This window comes from Besnoitia besnoiti, chromosome XII (genome assembly GCF_002563875.1).
Source record: "Besnoitia besnoiti strain Bb-Ger1 chromosome XII, whole genome shotgun sequence".
NCBI classification, from domain to species: domain Eukaryota; phylum Apicomplexa; class Conoidasida; order Eucoccidiorida; family Sarcocystidae; genus Besnoitia; species Besnoitia besnoiti.
The window spans coordinates 1,070,071-1,087,591 of NC_042367.1; the positions used below are offsets into that span (position 1 = coordinate 1,070,071).

Here is a 17,521-nt window from a genome sequence, read left to right on the forward strand (position 1 = left end):
AAAGTGAGAGGCACCAGCCGCGGACACACTAATCGCGTCGGTAAGCATGCAACGACAAAACTGCACCGAAGTGACGAAGCAAAAACAGAGAAGGTAAGCAAATGATTCAAGAAAACCAGTGACGAGAAATCCCACAAGAACGCTGAAGGACCCGACGTTGACGAGCATAGAGGAGACCCCCGGAAGCAAAGAGGCATGCACAGGAAGGAGGTATCGGCGCCCCAGGCTGACGCAAGAGCGACAGGAACTGAAGCCCAGAAGACGTGACACACGCCGGATGCGAGAGATCGTGTGACGCGGCCCCTCCATCAATTAGGCTGCTTCGACAGCATCAGGTGCTTTTTCCTTGTGCGTGGAAGGAAAGGAATCAAAAGCGGAGGGCGCTTGCGCGTAGCAAGGGCTCGACGCGTGGCGGCCGTGCGAGAGAAGACCGCCGATACGCGTGTGGAATAGAGAGGCAAGCGCGAAGCCGCACTAACATCTTTTCTCAACACGTCCTCTGCACACCTTGGCTGTCCACCAGAGGAGCTGTACCACTTCTTTCCGCAAGGCTTCCGCAACTGTACACAACTTGTGGCCCGTTCCCGCTCCGGACAAAAGGGCATGGAATCCCCAACAGAATTAGCTGTATAAGAAACTGCGGAATTCCCAAATTGTCTTCCAGCTGGAAAAAGCCAGGTCTCTTTCAATGCACCCAAGGAAAGCGAGAAACGCCACGAGTGAAACGAAGAAGACCCACGACGCAGTGCCGCCGGATTCCTCCGGTTGCTCGTCTGACGTGCGTGCCACCGCTCCGAGTGAAATGAGAAGGAATCCAACAGTGTAAAAGGACGACGATCTTCTTAGGCGACGGAGGACAGGACAAGACGGCTTCATTTATGCTTTCTTCGGCGGTCGGGGCTCTCCCGGGCGCGAGGTGAGTGCACGGTTCCACGGAAAACGGCACGCCGACAACGCAGCCGACACTGGAGCTGTACGTACGCAGGGAAGATGTGCATATGAACCCCTTTCGCAGTTCACATTCAGAGACTCATGCGCGAAAAAACTTACCTGCTTTGGTCCGAAGAGTTTGAACAGCGCACGCAAGAAGCCTGAATAATGTATGCAAAGATATACGGCCTCGTGGTTCGGTTTCCACGCAAGACCGACCTGGCACTCGACCTCGCTCCGCGTTTCTCGCTACTTAAATACGAGAAGAACGGAACTCGCCTCTCCTTTTCGAAAAACACTTCAGGAGGAAAACACACGGAAAAGTCACTGTGGAAACCAGCGTTTGTCTACGGGCCTCCTGCTCTTCCTCCTCTGACGCTGCCGGGACTCTTCCCGCAGATACGCCGATGGAAAAATCAAGGGAGCGGGCGCACCGCTTTCCGCTACCCCCCCTATTCTGTGCGCCCGGGGGTGAAGAGGCAGAACAGGACACTCACCAGTTTCAACAGTTGTGTCACATTTCTTTCACGAGCAAGTTGCTCGTGAAAATTTCCGAGGGCGGGCAGCTTCACTTGTTTGTTGTCCACGCTTGATGCGAGACCTGTAGTACACTTTGCTCACCCCCCTCCGATTATCTGTCCCTGTCTGCGCCAGCAGCCACACATGCGAGAAAGCCAACGCCCGTTCGAGTGTGTTTTCCTCGTGAAACACGCATAGACTTTCGCCAAATATCCGACAGCTTTTTGAGCCTCTGCGGTGTTCGCTTGGTAGACATGACCGGGGCCCAGGCACAGTTTGCCTGCAGAGGTAGGACCAACGTGCACGTCCTGTCGTACCGCTCTCCTCTAGCGCAGCCCCGTACTCGGGAAAGGCACTTTCCTTGCAGCAGGTTTTGCTGTCCACTGTCTCGCGAATCCAGTCAGCTTCAGCCGGATGCTTCAGCAGTACGCTGGCCTACAGCAGCGCTGACGCGGCACTCACATCCACAGTGCAGTGAGCGGATGCTCTGTCGCGCAGAAGTAAACGCGGCATCACTCTACCGGATATGCAAAGGCCGGAGCGAGCGCGAGAGTGGAGACGCTTACATGTCGCTATGCTCAGGAAAGTGCAGCTGTCGTTCTTCTGGAAGAAAAGCCGTGCGTCGCACGAGCAGCGCCAGATACGCTTTCGTGCCGTCGCGGGCAGCATGAGCGATTCCGGGGTGGCCGTCCTCGCTATTAGCTTCCTGGATCGATTGAATTTTCTGCTTGTCGACAGAAACCCCGCCTCCCCGAAGGACTGCTGTAGTGCTCGAGGCGCGGTCAGTAGCAGTCTTCTGCGTGAATTGCACACGCACTGGTCAACCAGAATGATCGCGACAGCGTGGCTGTCGCCGATGGAAAATCACGTCGGCAGGCGGAACAATGATTGTTGCTCACTGTTTGCTTGGTGGAGGGTTCGGTAAGAACGAGCCACGGCACTCGCGAGGTTTGGTGCTGTGCAACTTGTTTCCGTCATCATGCTACGGTACCTCCCTGAGACCCCGGAATTGGCACGTTTCGCAAATGGAGGCTTGCACGTCTGCAAACTCCCTCTTCGCGAAAAGGGTGAAGGGCTGTTTCGTACGACGCGTTTTCTTAAACACCTCAGCCATTTCCCACGCGCACGCAATAGCGCAGGCAGGTTCTGCGTAGGAAGTAGTCACGCGGACCTGTTTGTTGCCTTTGTGACAGCGTTCGCGTCGAAATCGCACCTCTGCTACCGACTTCTCCATTCCGCCAAGAGACTGAAGTACCCTGCCCTGCCACGTCTCACAAGAATGTTCCTAGCTGCTCGCTCTACAATAACGAAACATGTCTTCGAGATTCACTCCAAAAGGCTCTCGAATAGAGCCTCGGCACCTCTGCCTCGAGGCAGACCCGGGCGCAAGAAAGCCAGTGCCTTTTCGTAGGCAGCGAGCCACAATGGCGGATAGTTCCTTCCATGGATTCTCAGCTGCGTAATTGAAATGTACAGACCGTGTCGGACTGACGTTGGAGAATGGCCGCCAGAAGACTAGCAGCGCGCAGGGTGCACAAAAGCATCTCTTCAGGAGAACCGGCTGCACAGCGAGTTCCTGGGTTTCGCGCAGCCGAAGAGGATCAAATGAGACATTTCAGCCGCGAAAGAGTAACTCCGCATCGCAGTCGATCTTCCGGACTTTTGTGACCCGTGAAGCGCACGGCGAGGCAATAGCTGCCTGTGATACGGTATGTCGTAACTCGGTGTTACGATGAATCAAGATTTGTTCCCCCGCGCAAAGTGAAACGTCTTTGTTCTGAAAGAGTTTGCGCAAGCACATACGCTGTTTCGTGTGAGAACGTAAAATTTTGCGAGGCGGGTTGATACCAGCTGTCGCGACGCGAACACGTCTGCCTCCGACACAGCCGCGACTCCGTGTCAGTCGACTACCCTCTTCGTTTCTCGAGGTGGCACTGAGAAACCGCTGTCGCCATTTTCCTGACAGAGCCTCTTTTTCGTTTCGCTCCTCCTCTCCGCCCGGTCCAGGATCCCGTTTAGCCACTACAGTGTTACGGAATTGAGGCCGAGAACTCCACCTAAATCCACGCACATCCCCCTACTCCGCATACACTTAGTGGAGCGAAGAAGCGACTTCACATGTAATCATTTACAGTAGTTATTGCGCACATCGCTGCGTCATCAGGCACGCACGCGAAGCTTCGGCGCCACGAACAACGACCACGGCAGACAAGACTGTGTCCGCACCCTGCTGTATATGTGTATACATATGTGTATCAAGTAAAAAAAGCACTTCGCATCACACGGGAAAAACTGCAACAAAAGACACACCCCCTCTATCACGTCGCTCGTCTCTGTTCCGCCCGGTTCAGAAGCGGTGGTTCGCGCGACCTCCTCTCCCTGTCTGCGGTGTTTTTGCCGCTCTTCGTTGTCTCTGCTTGTCTCCTTGCCGCACTCCGCGCTTATCTCATTCGTCAACGCAGTCTTCGTGGTTGGCTTCGAGACATGGCAGGCAATGACAATCTAGAGGCCAGTCAAAAAACGTTTTCTCGGGCCTAACGGGGGAAGACAGACAAAAAAAGAAGAACTGCGTAGGCGTAAGTCCGAACAAAAACGCTAGGTTTGACGCTGAGAGCAAAACGCGCCACGAGAACTGCGAGACAAGCACATGGTACGCCTTGACACCCGAATCAAACAGAAGAAAGATAATTCGAAAATGTGGAAGATCCACGCACAGGAGTACACGCAAGACCCTCTCGCAAGCGGTTCAGATGAAAGCTCAAAAATGACATACAGCGGATTCCCTAGAACCGAGACCGCGCATTGACAAGAGCGTGAGCAAAGCGTGGTACGGGCGTCCGCCACCAGTGAATCTCTTCCGTAAAGAGACAGGAGAAAAACGTCCCTCCTGGTGGCGGCATCCAGCTCACGTATCAGACACACTTCACTTCTGATTATCAAGCAAACCACATTTCGAGAGGAAGACAGCTAGCTAACAGCAGACAGTCAGATAAGGAACTCACATGCTTGCCGGCTGCTGTCTGTCGAGACATTCTTGCTCATACGCCGCGAGCAAATGACGGCTCAGGCGCCTCAGCTGCGATCGCGGAACTGCGTCGCTTCCTTCCCCACGATGAACAGCATTCTTTTCTTCTCCTTCTCCCTCTTCGCTGTCATGCTTTCTTGATTCCGCTTTGTCCGCTGGTGAGCGTGAGAGGGACGCCAGGAGACGTGTGAGCCGCGCGAGAGCCAAAAGAAGCGATTCTTCGTCTTCGCCTTCCTGCTGCAGCCACGAAAGCAGAAGCCCGTCGCAGTCTTCTCCATTCTCGCCTCCTTCTTTGCAGCCTTGTCGCGGCGCGTCGCGCGTCGCCGTTCGCGGCGAGTGAGGCGCGGGGAAGGAGACTTCTGAGAGCCCTTCTGCGAGACCTACGCCACCGCTGCCGCTGGCACCGCCGGGTGCGTCAAAATCCGAGAAGCAGGCACGCTGCTGCAAGAGACGACAGCAGCGCTCGCGTAGCTGCGCTGCGAGGCGATTCGGAGCGTCCGCGAGCCCCTTGCGCATCCCCTCCTCGCTTGCGTGCTGCCCCTCTGCCTGCACCGGAAAAGTGTGGAAAAACTCGAGAAGGACTGCCGCAACGACCTCTCCAAGCGCTCCAACCTCTGCATTGCTCTCGGCGAATCCTTCTCGGCTCTCAACTCCGCATGCGTCTTCCACGGCACGTCTGCGGCCGCCTTCCACCGCTCGAGAGCAGTTCTTTTCGGCTGTCCGCCCCTGTGAACCTTCGCACCCTTTTCCAGGCGTGGAGCGGCTCGTTCTCGTCTTCTTTTCGCTGCGTTCTTCGTCCTCGTCTTCTCCTTGGTTGCTGCGCCTGTCACTGGCTTCCCGCCGACTCAGCGGAGACCGCGCGAAGGCCACGAGACTCTCCTCGGCGACGCGAAGGACGCGGAGACGCAAATCGGGGTAGATCGTCGCAGCTTTGAAGAGGAGACGCCAGGAGCCAAGGAGAAGATCTCTTCGGTCGTGGGCCGTCGCCGCTGCGCATGCGTCCTGCACGTTCCATGCGGGCCTCGAGCGCTCGCCGCTTGTGCGGTCCCCTCCCTCTCCTCCACTTTGTGCTTCTTTTCTCGCTCTGCCAGCCTCTGCTGCCCGCCGTCTCTGCGCCTCGCCCTCTCCTTCGTCCGCTCGCCGTTCACTTCTCGGCGCAGAGGAGGCCCAGGCGGTCGCCTCGGCGAGTCTCCAGGCGCGCGCGCGCCGAGAGCGCGCCGGGAAGTGAACGGCGAGCGGACGAAGGAGAGGGCGAGGCGCAGAGGTGGACTCTGAGGGAGGAGACAGGACAAGCCGCAGCAGCCACGCAGCAGACGCGCTGTTTTGCTGGGAGTCGCCTGGGACACGGTCCCAATAAAAGTCATCCCCCGCCAACAGCGAAGAAGAGATACACGTCGACAGCGCCTCAAGCGCTGTGAGCAGAATCTCATATGCACACGAAATAACTCGCCCGCCTCGCGCCGCCTCTTTCGCCGTCAGCCACCCGCGGCTGCGGCGCCTTGCGACAGACTGCACGCTGTGTCTGCATGGAGAAGGCAGCATTATCCGATCCTCCGCCGTAGCGGCGACTCCGCGCGCCGAAGCCCGAACAGCCTCTGGGAGCAGCTCACGGCAGCAGCGAACAAGAAGAAGATGGAGCGCGAAGAAAACGGCGGAGGGGGAGAACGAGACGAGAGAAAGAACCTCACACCCGCGAGACGCCTCGACGCCGCCGCCTTCTCTGACCTGACCGGCGCATGCGTGCTCCACACGAGGCGCTTCTTTTTCTGCTGTGTCTCTGCTTTCCTCTTCTTCCACGCCTCGAGGGATGCGCCGCTCAAAGTCGCGCTCACTCTTGCTCGCTCCCTGCTCTTCTTCCTCTACCGCAATTTCCTCCACGTCTGCGTTTTCTTCTTCATGTGTCGGCTTTGGCTGCGTCTTCTCTTCCTCGCACTGGAGAGCCTGCACTTGGAGCGCCGCGAAGACGAGCGGCGGAAGCGCAGAGAGGAGCGGGTGGGGGGCGGCGAGAGGCAGAGACAGCGGAAACTTCGCGAGCGAGAAGAGAAGAAGCGGAAAGAAGCCGCTTCGCAGGCAGTCGCGACATGCGCGCAAAAGCTGAGAGCCCTCCCCCCCGGCCCCAACGAGTCTGCGAGGGAGACACGAAGCTGACGAGCCAGAAAGAGACAGAGGGCAAGAGACAAACTTCTGCGCCGAAAAGACACCGCTGCAGACGATCCCCGTGAGACGCCACAGAGTGTCCACAAGACACAGCAAACTCCTTTCCCACTCCTCGTCTCCTTCCTTCGTCCCCCTTCTCTCTTTTCCCTGTCGGAGGAGCCGCAAGGTTCCAGCTTCCAGAGCTCTGTGAAGCGCCTCGAGCAGGACAGCCGGAAGGAGAGAAGAACAAGGAGAGGGAGAGGCCGAACTCGACAAAGAAACCCCGAAGCGAGAAGGTTGCGCGCGCTCGCCGCATGATTCGCTGCAAGAGTCACATCCTGCAGTCCCGTATTCTTCCCGCTGCTGAGCGACGTCCCTGAAGCCCTTTCTTCTGCGCGAAAACTGACTCCAGCGCTCCGCGACCGGCGCTCGCTCCTCTGCTGCTTTTCTTCCGGCCTCGCGCTCTCCCTCGAATGCTGAGACATGATGCAGAAGGCGCCACACGTCTAGAAGGGCCGTGAGAAGAGCCTCTACGACTCCGCTTTCGCCGGCCTTCGCAAGCCCGAAAATGAGATTCGGCCGCGCACACACCCCGTCGTCCTTCCTGTGTCCTCCCCGATCCCCAGGTGGGTTTCCATCTTCGCGCCGTCCCGGTGCTTCATTGCCGCCTTCCGGCGCGCCAAGAGCCTCTTCTTCCTCTGCGCCTCGCCTGACGCGTGGCGCGCGTCCGCGCGACTCGTTCGCGTCTCCGCCGCGTCGCTCGATGGCTCGCCGCAGATCCTCGATCTCCGCGGCGAGCCAGCGGAAGGCGACGTCGCAGACTGCGCGGAGAGCGTCTCTCTGGCTCGCCTCGAGTTCCTCAATCCGCACGCCCGACGGCAGGCGAAGCGCGAGAGACAGCGACAAAACGAGGCTCTTAGAGAGATAGCGAGAAGAAAAGAAGACGCCTGAGGTCCGCGGAGACTCCACAGGCCACCCAGACGCGCGCGAAGGAGACTCCGGCGATGCGGAGGCCGCAGCTGGCGGAAGTGCAGACGAACGAGACGGGAAGCGCCCTGGAAGCAACTGGCGGTGTCCGAATCGGCCTAGGGCCTCAATCAGAACGGCAACAGAGTCGGCGTACACAGAGGGACGAGGCAGCAAGACGTGAGGCGCCACAGACCCGACAAAGACTGCAGCGTTGCTCCACAGACTCTGTTCATGCCCCTCCTCGCGCACTAGAGACGCGCACATATCGCGCGCCTCCTGAGACAGGAAGTACGCCTCGTCGCCTCTCCCTGTCGTCCGCAGATTTCCTGCGGCGCCGGGCCTCGCTCGCCCTTCCTCACCAGCTGCAGCGGACGTGACCTCCGCCTCGCGCGAGAAAACGATGCGGAGAAGCTCAGCACTTCGCCGCAGCGAAGCGGCAGCCAGGCGAGACACAGCGAGCGAAAATGCCGCGAGAGACTCCGCGCCGCTCGGCTCGCGCGCGGCGCCGGAGGTCGCGTCTTCGAAACCCGGCGTAGGCGCCTGCGAGGAGGGAGAACGGGAGGGCGGACTGGGGCCGGAGGACGCGCCGCGAGGCCCTAAAAGCGCGAGAAGCCTGACAACAGTGCCGAGCGCCAAGCACTGCGGCGCGACGGGCGACGGGGCTGCGGCACAGAGCGCAGAGGCCACAGCGGCCGCGGAAGGCGCGAAAGGCGAGGACGAAAAGACAGCGAAAGGAAGCTCCGTAGCGCATGCAAAGAGGAGCTCGGGAGCCTTGAGCGCGCGGAGAACTCGGCACACGGTCTCCGCGGCCGGCAGAACTCGGCTCGCCTCCGCCGAGACAATGAGCCCTGCGCCGCTTGTCTCTTCCTCTGCAGTGTCGCCTGCCAGGAGGCGCTGGACTCGCGCGTCCGCGCGCGCCCTCTCGCCCTCTCGCTGCGTCTTCTTGTTCCCTTGCGCAGGCGCCTCTGCGAGCACCGGCACGTACACGACGGCGCACGCGAGGAGCTCAACAAGCGCCTCGGTCAGCTCTAAGAGACCGACCCACACACCGCCCTCGGCTCTGAAGTTCCGCGCCCTCGGAAGTGGAGCGTCGCTCGCCCGCGTGCCGGGTTCGCTCTGCTGACGCGCGGCGCGGTTCCAAACGTTTTCTCCTCCATCGCATCTCCTCAAACACAGCTGCCCTCTCTCCGCCCTCCTCTGGCTCGCCGTCGTCGCACGCGTGGCTGCATCTGCGAGCTGCGCGCCCTCCGCGGTCTGCAGGCTCGGATGCCTCGCGCCCGCGTAAAGCAGCCACTCCACCGACGGGGCTTGCGCAGAGGCCGCAGCGACAACCGAATGCACAAGTGCGTTCCGCTCGTCTTCTTCTCTGTCCCCCCGGGTGGTGCTGCCCTCCCCGCCTTCCCCTTCCTCGCAGCTGTGCCTCAATAGAAACCCCGATCCCTCTGTGCGAGGGCCCCTGCACAGCACCCAAGCCGCAAGGGCTGCCGCGCGGCTTCTCGACGCCAATGTGGCGCCTGGCGAGAAGAGGAGACTCAACAGAGACTGGAGGAGGCGCTTTTTTTCGTGGAAAAATACGCAGGTCGCCGCTCTCGCCGATGCCTGCTGCAGATCGCAGGAAGCGCCAGAGGGAGAAGAGGAAGACAACGAAGTGGACGAAGAGGAGGAAGGACCCTCGACGCCCGCGGCTCCCTCAGCCTCCAGCGGGCTGCCGACCCCGTCAGGGCTGCCCCCGCGGGCCTTGGAGAGTCTGCCGACGCCTCGCGGCGCGGGCGCGGGCGCGAGCGTACGCAGGTCTGCTGTGGCAGAAATCCGCACGCCTCCGCCGTTTTGGTTGAGGGAGGTGGTTTCCCGCCGTGCACTTTCTTCTCGCTGACTCGCTCTCGCGAGCTGCGTCAAGAGACACGAGAGGCCGTCGCTGTCTCCGCAGATCAGCTGCCAAGCCAACTCCAGTCGTTCTTCATCGAGAACGAGGTCTCTCTCCTCTTCGTCCTCAGCGCTTCTCGGGGAAAAGGCGTACCTGCAGCTCATCATCCACTGCGCGACGAGCTCGGCGACTGTGTCTCGCCACTCGTGAAATCCCTGTAGCGCCTTCAGCGCCTTCACTGTGCACAGATGAAGCCGGCGCTGAGGAAAAAACAGTGCGGCCGGGGCAGAGACCGAAGGCGAACGCAGGCCCCAGGAGGAAGAAGAAGGCCGCAGAGAAGCGCAGGGAGAAGAGGCAGACGAATGACCACACGAAGACGGAGTGGGAGAAGTGGCCGTATGGACCTGACGAAGCACAGAGAAGAAGAAGGACAGCTCGGCGCAGCGAGGAGAAGCCGGCGAGCAAGACGAACCCGAAAACGCGTCTTCGGCACTCTGTCTCTCTCCCCGGCTAGTGCCTGACCTCGCCCCACTTGAGCGGATACAGGAGACACTGACACCTGAGTTGGCTGGCGGACAAGACCGAGCTTCAGAAACAAGTTCCGCCCCCCCCTTGCTGCCGGTGTGCCGGATGGAACTGAAAGCCTCGCGTTCACGCGTTCCGCCGTCTGCGTGCGCCTGCCTCGAGTTTACATACGCCGCAACTGCGTCGAGAATCGACTGCAGAGCGCGTTTGTTCAGATCGGGGAGGACGCGGGTCGCGCATTTGAGCGGCTTCTCTTCCGCTGTGGAGGGCATCCGATCTCTGTGCTCTGTGCGCCACAGCTGGCGTCCACCTCTGGCTTTGCATCCGGTTTTCGTGCCACCGCACGCTCCTCCGCGGCTCGCTTCTTCCCTCATTCTTTCGCGTCCTGCCTGTGCGGGAGACTGGGCTCGGTCTTTCGCGTCGCCACACGAAACGCCAGCATCCTCCCTCTCAGCCAGCGGGTCGAAAAGGGGGTCGGGGAGCAGGGAGAGGAGGAAGCGGCCTACACACCGCAGACCGGCGCTTCGGTCAACGTCTCCGTACGCGCCGCGGAACCGCGTTCGCTTCCTCTCGTCAGGGGCCGAATCAGAGGGAGAATTCTCTTCCCTCTGGTTGCCTCTGAGCAGCGCTGGCGTCGCAGCGACGGGTTGTGCGTGCTCGTCCTCCTCTGCACACTGCGGAGGCGCACTCTCAGAAGCTGCAAAACCCGAGAGCGGTGAGGAATGCCCCTTCCGGCTCTCTAGACCAGAAGACGGCAAAGACAACAAACGTGGAGCTCGACGGTCGCAACGAGAGGCCTCGCTCTCCGCGGCTTCTTCGCCGCCTGTTGAGTCTCTTCGCGGAACGGGGGCTGGGCGCCGAAGCGCGCCGTCGCGACGCTCAACGACCGACGGCTGCGAGGAAGGCGGTGCGGGAGTGCAGCCGCACGGAGGGGAGCAGGCGGAAGAATCCGAGCCGCGAACCGCAGGGATAGAAGCGGCGGCGCACAGAGAAGGAGACAGGGCGGCGACAGAAGCAGAAGAAACCCCCCCCAGAGCCGGAGGAGCGAGACGGGAGTCAGCGGCTTGCGGGAAGACTGAGAGGGCGGAGACCCCCGAGCGGAGCACGCTGACGAGCGAAGATGGCGCTGACGGAGAAGACTCCGCACTCGGCTGAAGATCAGAGGGACTCAGCGTGTCCGGCGAGGCGAGAAGAGGGAACGACGCCGAAGAAGAGGCGGCGGACGGAGGAGGAGGTGCCAGATGCTGCAGAAGCTTCAAAGCATCTCGCAGATCCAGAGAAGACATGGAGAGAGACGAAGGAGCTGCAGAGGAAGGAGACCGAGAAGAAGCGTTGGAGAGAGGGAGCGGCAGTGATGGCGCACATGCAGGCGGCGAGCCAGAACATGACGAGGGAGACGAGGAAGGGAGAGAGAGGGGAAAACAGCTGGCGCCGTCAGTTTTTGCTGTCTGCCCGCTTACCCGCCTGTCGCACTGCGTCGCAAGAGTCTCCACCGAACAGAGAGTTTTTCCAGCAGAAGAAGCCTCGCCCTCGGTGAAGAGATGGCCTCCTTTTGATCTGCTTAACAGGGAAAACTTGGGAGAGACATGCTCAGAGAGAGGCTCGGGTACCGAAACGCCCGCGTCGGCGAGCCAGCTCCCGGGGTCGAACCCCGAACGGCTTGCTGCAACTGAGCAGGGCGGCATTGTTAGACATGAAAAAGATGGGCAGGCACACAATGCTTTCACCACACTCTCCACACAAAGACGATGTGTGAGTCACGGAAACTGAGGTCTTTCCACGACGAAACAACCCGCCTGTTCGGGTCGCATCATCGCCGCGGCATGTCTCGTCGCACAAGCGAGCGCTGTCTGACGGTGAAACAAATCCTGCTCTTATTGCCTCAGCAGGGAAGATGTAACGGGAGAAACTGCCACATGAGCACGATAAGAACGCGACATACAACCGTCTCGAAACCCGGCATCCAGCTGCAGCAATCGCCAATACCGCGTGCTGATGCATGCACATGCACAACGGCGTTTTTACCCCTTGTATGGCCACGGGAGTCACGAGAAAGTGGAACTATGCACAGGCATTGTTTGGACGGATGGCTTCCGCACTTCTCAAGCAGAATGGACAAGCGACATACTAAATGCGAACTGCTGCAGAGTCTTCGCAAGCAAAGACCGCTGCGTGGTGGATGGCCTGAGACTGGAGACGCTCTTAGCTGGTGCGGTGTCGAATGGAAACTTGCGAAGGCCGCGGGACGCTTCAGAATATAGCAGGGCCCGTGAAATAAACGTCATATTCCACTGGCGGTCTACTAAATACATGCACATCAACGGATGCACGGATGCGGTGGACGTGCTGTACTGATGTACGCTTTGGATGATTGCTGAAAATGTTGAACATGCGGAGGCAGCTCTCTTCGTATGGACTGACGTCTGCCCCCGTTTTCACTCTGATCGCTGGCGATCCAGGATCTTCCTTGAGACGTGCTGGTAAAAGATAAGTGCACCAGAAAAGCTGCCAGCCGCGGCGGGTGGTTGCGGACCTTACACTCAGGGGGCCGGCACATTTCAAACAGTCGGCTTCTGTTTCACAGAGTCCGTCGATGAGCCCCAGGTACTCAGGTCTAGAGCACTGCGTAGCGCCTACGCTTTCAGGAGCGCGCGGTTGACTACGAACACTGTCTCGAACTAACACGCCAGAGTCGGAAGCAAGCTTTTGCATAGCATTTGGTCGGCAACTGCCAGAACACGCGAAAAAACCGGGGAACGGGTAACCTGCTCTCCCCTCACACACTTGACACAGTCATCCGACTATCAAACAATAGAACCTGAGGTGTCTTCAACACCAAACAGAGAGGACCCGGGCAGAACGGATATTTCGCAAAGATTATCCTCCGCGAGGTTGAACATGAAATGCCAGTTATTCCAGAGACCTGTTTCTGCACCGCTTGTACTACCGAATACTTGAAGGAAGTTCTTTATTATCTAGTGACACCAGGCCGCAGTTGTTCGACACAGAACTGCACCTTGAGAGATGCTTTCGCAGTCGTAACCAGAAAAACGGAACTGCTCGACTCAGATGGTCCAGCCAGATGATACGTGGCTGTCGCTTTCACATTGTATGAAGCTCCGGTGAGTAGTTTGCGAGGGTCGATAGCCAAGGATAAGGAATCTTTATAAGGGTCTGCCAGAGCATCGAGAGGTCTACTGTCACCCTTTCCTGTTATGTTCCAGGTTATCTTTACATCTTTCCCAAGCTTAGCATACGGACACGCAGCCAGCGATACCGCCAAGATAGCAACATCCTCCCGTCCGATTTGGATCTGGTTGGAGCCAACGGCAGATAAAAGTGGTTGGCCAGAGATTTTCGGAAGTACGTTGATGGTCTTACTCGCTGCAGAAGACAACACAGTGAAACGAATCGAAAAGGTCACTGTGTTAGAGTCAGCCCCTTCGAAGGTATTAGTAAGACGGTGCAGATAACCCAGAACATATACCATAGTCACTGTGTTAGAGTCAGCCCCTTCGAAGGTATTAGTAAGTCGGTGCAGATAACCCAGAACATATACCATAAAGCGGCGCAACTCAAGAGATCGGACATTTGTACAGCGTACCACTGTTAGCTTTTCATGCTAGGTTTTTATGTTGGAGATATACATTCCTTAGTATGAGGGAAGGCCCGGGCAACCTGCTGTTTTGCTTCTATCGAGCGGACCATCTCAGAGGCTGCAAGCGCAGAATATGCAGTGGGGACGGTCGACCTGAGCTCTGGCGTGCGGGCGCGGCTGGGCTGTGAATCGGAATGCTTGGGCATAGGAATATCTGAGTGCGACAACCATTCTAGTTGCGCTGTTGAAACTGCGTACATCTTTCCCCCCTGAAAGCTGTACAGGAGGGCGTGGAGCGTGATGGTGCTGCTTGCTAAAAGCGACGGTACCTAGGTTTCGCACCTCCACGGCTCGTCGCGATAGCGTGATGCCTGCCGCCCTCTTAGCGTAAAGTGCTCAAAAGGCGCAACATGCCCGCTCACCCTGGCCAGTGAGTCCATCGGCTGCCGTGACGGTCAGCTCAAACTCGAGGTTCTGTACCGTGGAGCTACTGACGACCGACGGAAAGGAAGAAAAAATGAGCTCCCGGTCGAGAATGATGACCTGGCTTTCCTCCACCTCGCTGAGGAAGGTGCGTATCGTCGCCGGACACCGCGGGCACGACCTGGCAACAAGCGGTCCAGTCAAAGAGCAAGAATGACGATGAGATGTCTGTCATTAAGAGCACCTTTCAACTTATTTCAACGTGCGCAGACGAACGATGTGGACGAACAGATGGTGTGAGATGCGCCCGCACACACTCTGCGGCAAAATGCGGAGAAGCGCCGCTCTCCACGTCTGCATTGTCAAGTTCGGCCCTTCCAGCGATGGTACTCTAGGTCCGCGCACGTCTGAGGCACTATGTGCCATCATCATGCTGTTGGGCGAAGACTGACTGCAGCGCTTGGGCCCTCAACCTTACCATTTGTATTTGGCGACGCTCGAACCTGGGCCCCTGTTCACTGCATCAGAGCAGAGACGGGCATTTCTCTCACACTTCTGCCTTCCGTGACAGGGGATTTACGGGCCACTGTGCCCTCTTTACAGCAGTACCGCGTCAATACAGAGATTCCTGCAACCTTGCAACGAATTGGGCATCCTTGCATGTTGCCCAGAAACGGCATACTTTTCGTGCCGCGTTCTGCTTACCTTGGGCGAGATGAAACACAAACTGCCTGTGCATCCTATACAGATGAGCTAACGTTTTCTCGTCAACGAGAATGTGGGGATACGATCAAGCGCAACGAGCTGCATCTAACATCTCCGGTCACTTCAACAGAGGCCCTTACCGCTGCTTCCCGCCGCTGACAGCTTGAGAGCTGAACACCTATCGATACTAGTAGGTGCCTGACCGCAGACGTGACAACGGGAGACTGCAGTAAACAAGAAAGCCGCTGTTACACCAGGCGGAGGGACTCAACTTTACAGTACCGGCCTAAGCAATTAAATAGTCACACAGGCCCCCCTCCAACTGCGGAACACGTCGATGACTTTGTGTTTCCACGGATGCATCTTCACTACGCTTCTGCGAGTGGCATACGTATCACTGTCATAGAACGTCACCCAACAGTGACAATAAGCGGCTGCCGCACGGGAAATATCAGTAATGTTACCGCTCGAAGGGTTGACGTCACGAAATCGCACCCGCCCCACAAGGCATGCCAGGTGCTTGCCCACTGGTCGCCCCTGAAGTAGTTTCCATGTGGAAATTGATTCCAGAGAATCCTGAGTCACCCTGCTTGAGGAACTGACTGAAGCTGCGAGGTTGTTTGCGCTGCGGACAGTGGGAGCGAGCGCCCACACCGAGTTGCAGGACGCACCGGCCTCCACATACCCACGAAGACTGTGATGCAGTTTTTGCGCATTCTTGTGGTTGTACACACGAGTTCTGAATATAAGGGACTCGCAAGCTGCTGTTCGCCTGACTAACTGACAGGTCTCGTTCTTCCCGCTTTCATCCAGCGGCGTTTTCGACATCCTTCCTAATAATCGATGCTCACGTCAATCACGGCTGTTGGTGCCACTCGCTGAGCGGGTGGCTGCCACGTTCCATCCTGGGAACTATGTTTGCCATGCTCAGGCTCCCCAGGACCCAGCAACTCCTTGGCACTACTGAAGGCTATGAAGGATGAGGCGGTCTGCACGACTACATCTTTTCGCGAATTGAAGATAACGCTCAAGGTAATGAGAGAAAGTAGTACTGGCCGCTGAACTGATGGAACGCCTGTGAAAGAGACCCTCATTTTTAACGCAGTAGTACACGCAATTTTTCAAGCTCCGCATACAGTCCCAAGATAATTATTGGTCAAGATTGACAGGTAGAATCGAAGACTCGACAGCTCCCAAATCGAGTGGTACGAGTTCGTGTGCTCTGACGACCAGCTTACGGCTATTCAGACTGTGCTGAGAACAGCCTTGTCATTGTTCGGATGCTGCGAGAGTACAGAGGGAGCATTGCTGTGACGTACAGTGAGGCATTGCCGCCGGAATCTACAACGCGGGTGGAGGTATTGCTTGCTGCTACAAGACAATTCCTCACTACTGCAAGTCGATTCCTCGAAGCGGGCTTCCACACAAAACCTGTGGTGTTCTTTCAGCACAGAAAAACCTGCAGCCATGTGAGTTTGGCGCAGGTGTATCCAGGAAGGATGCTACGTGGACTGGGACGTGGCGGATTGCCCATTGATTAGCAACTTGCTAGCCAGAGCACCCACGAGGGAAGTGGGAGGGATCAGGCGTGCGACTCGCCAGAGCCGGCAGTAGTTCCTCTGAGGTGGGCCTTTAACGAAAACCCGGACCTAACGTGGAAATAAAGCACCGATGAGAAATGAATATCCTCTTGAGCATACGCAGAGGTTGCTATGTCTTGCAGGTGAGAAGGAACAGTCGTTGCTACTTTTTGTGGGGCCAGCTTGCTCGGCGTAATTCTCTCGATCAACTACACTGCCTGAACGGACCCTGTCAAGCTTGCTTGTGGACGCTGCCTCTTGACTTCGTCTAAAGAAACACGCAAAATATATTACTGCTGTCCAGCTTCTACGGAGGATAGGAACGCGGATCCAGCGAGCCAACAGGGGACACTCATCTTCGACAACGTCATCGAACATCTCTGATAGCTGCTAGCATATATTCTTTCGAACAAGCCGTGCGTCAATTTTTGACATTCTTGCGACATGCATCCTTGATGCGGGAGAAGCGGCAACTTCATGTGACGTGCGCTGAGCCGCAGCCCTGAATCCCCGGCTAGGATCGGTATTCGACTCGTCTCCGAAATACGGAACCTGAATCTTTGGCCCCTTAGGAGCGCTGCATACGTTCGTTGCGATACACCCAACCGTGTGTAGGACAACGCATTCCGAAGCGCTTGAACTATGAGTTATCGTAGGACGCAGTTGAATCTAGTGATTCGGGGACGCCTGAAAGCGCGCGAAGACCCGCGTCAAGCTAAAATTTCTACTGACGGAGAGCAGAGTTGTCACACATTCAGCACCTCGGGACAGCCCACATGCGCGCACTTTTCGTAGTGGGCGCAGTTCAACGAAGCACGCTGCGAAGATTCTTTTCCTCTCGCTGAAGACATTCGCATTCTGGGGCCTCCAACGGACTGTGCACTACATTAACGCCGATAGTCAGGGCATGTATCGTCGCCACTCGCCACTGCACCTGGCAGCCTTCCTCAGCGGCAGATCCGTGTCGCGCACTGCTGATACTCGCGGAGTTTACAGTTGCAACTAGTGTTTTCTATGGAGACCGATTATTTCGATCTGCCTCACACACATTTACAGGTGAAGCGGGCACATGCCGGTCCGGTGGGTCCGAGCGTGCTTCCTACAGCACGAGGCTTGTCCAAGCATTTCACCTGGTTCCTTCATCGACGTGCTTTTCATAGGGACGCCGATCGGTCCGCCAGCAGCGAATGCTGAGGCAGCTTCAACACAAAACCGTTTGACGATCTCAGTGGACCTCTCGCACGATT

The 17,521-nt window shown here is 57.8% G+C and overlaps 1 protein-coding gene across 1 annotated transcript; it reads right to left on the reverse strand.

Moving 5' to 3' along the window:
- Nucleotides 1-3,983: 3,983 nt before the first annotated feature.
- Nucleotides 3,984-11,653, reverse strand: BESB_023520 (uncharacterized protein; the record flags this gene model as incomplete). Its single annotated transcript, XM_029361054.1, has 2 exons — nucleotides 3,984-4,056; nucleotides 4,452-11,653. 2 exons carry the CDS (start codon nucleotides 11,651-11,653, stop codon nucleotides 3,984-3,986), a joined length of 7,275 nt encoding a protein of 2,424 aa, XP_029215869.1.
- Nucleotides 11,654-17,521: the final 5,868 nt, after the last annotated feature.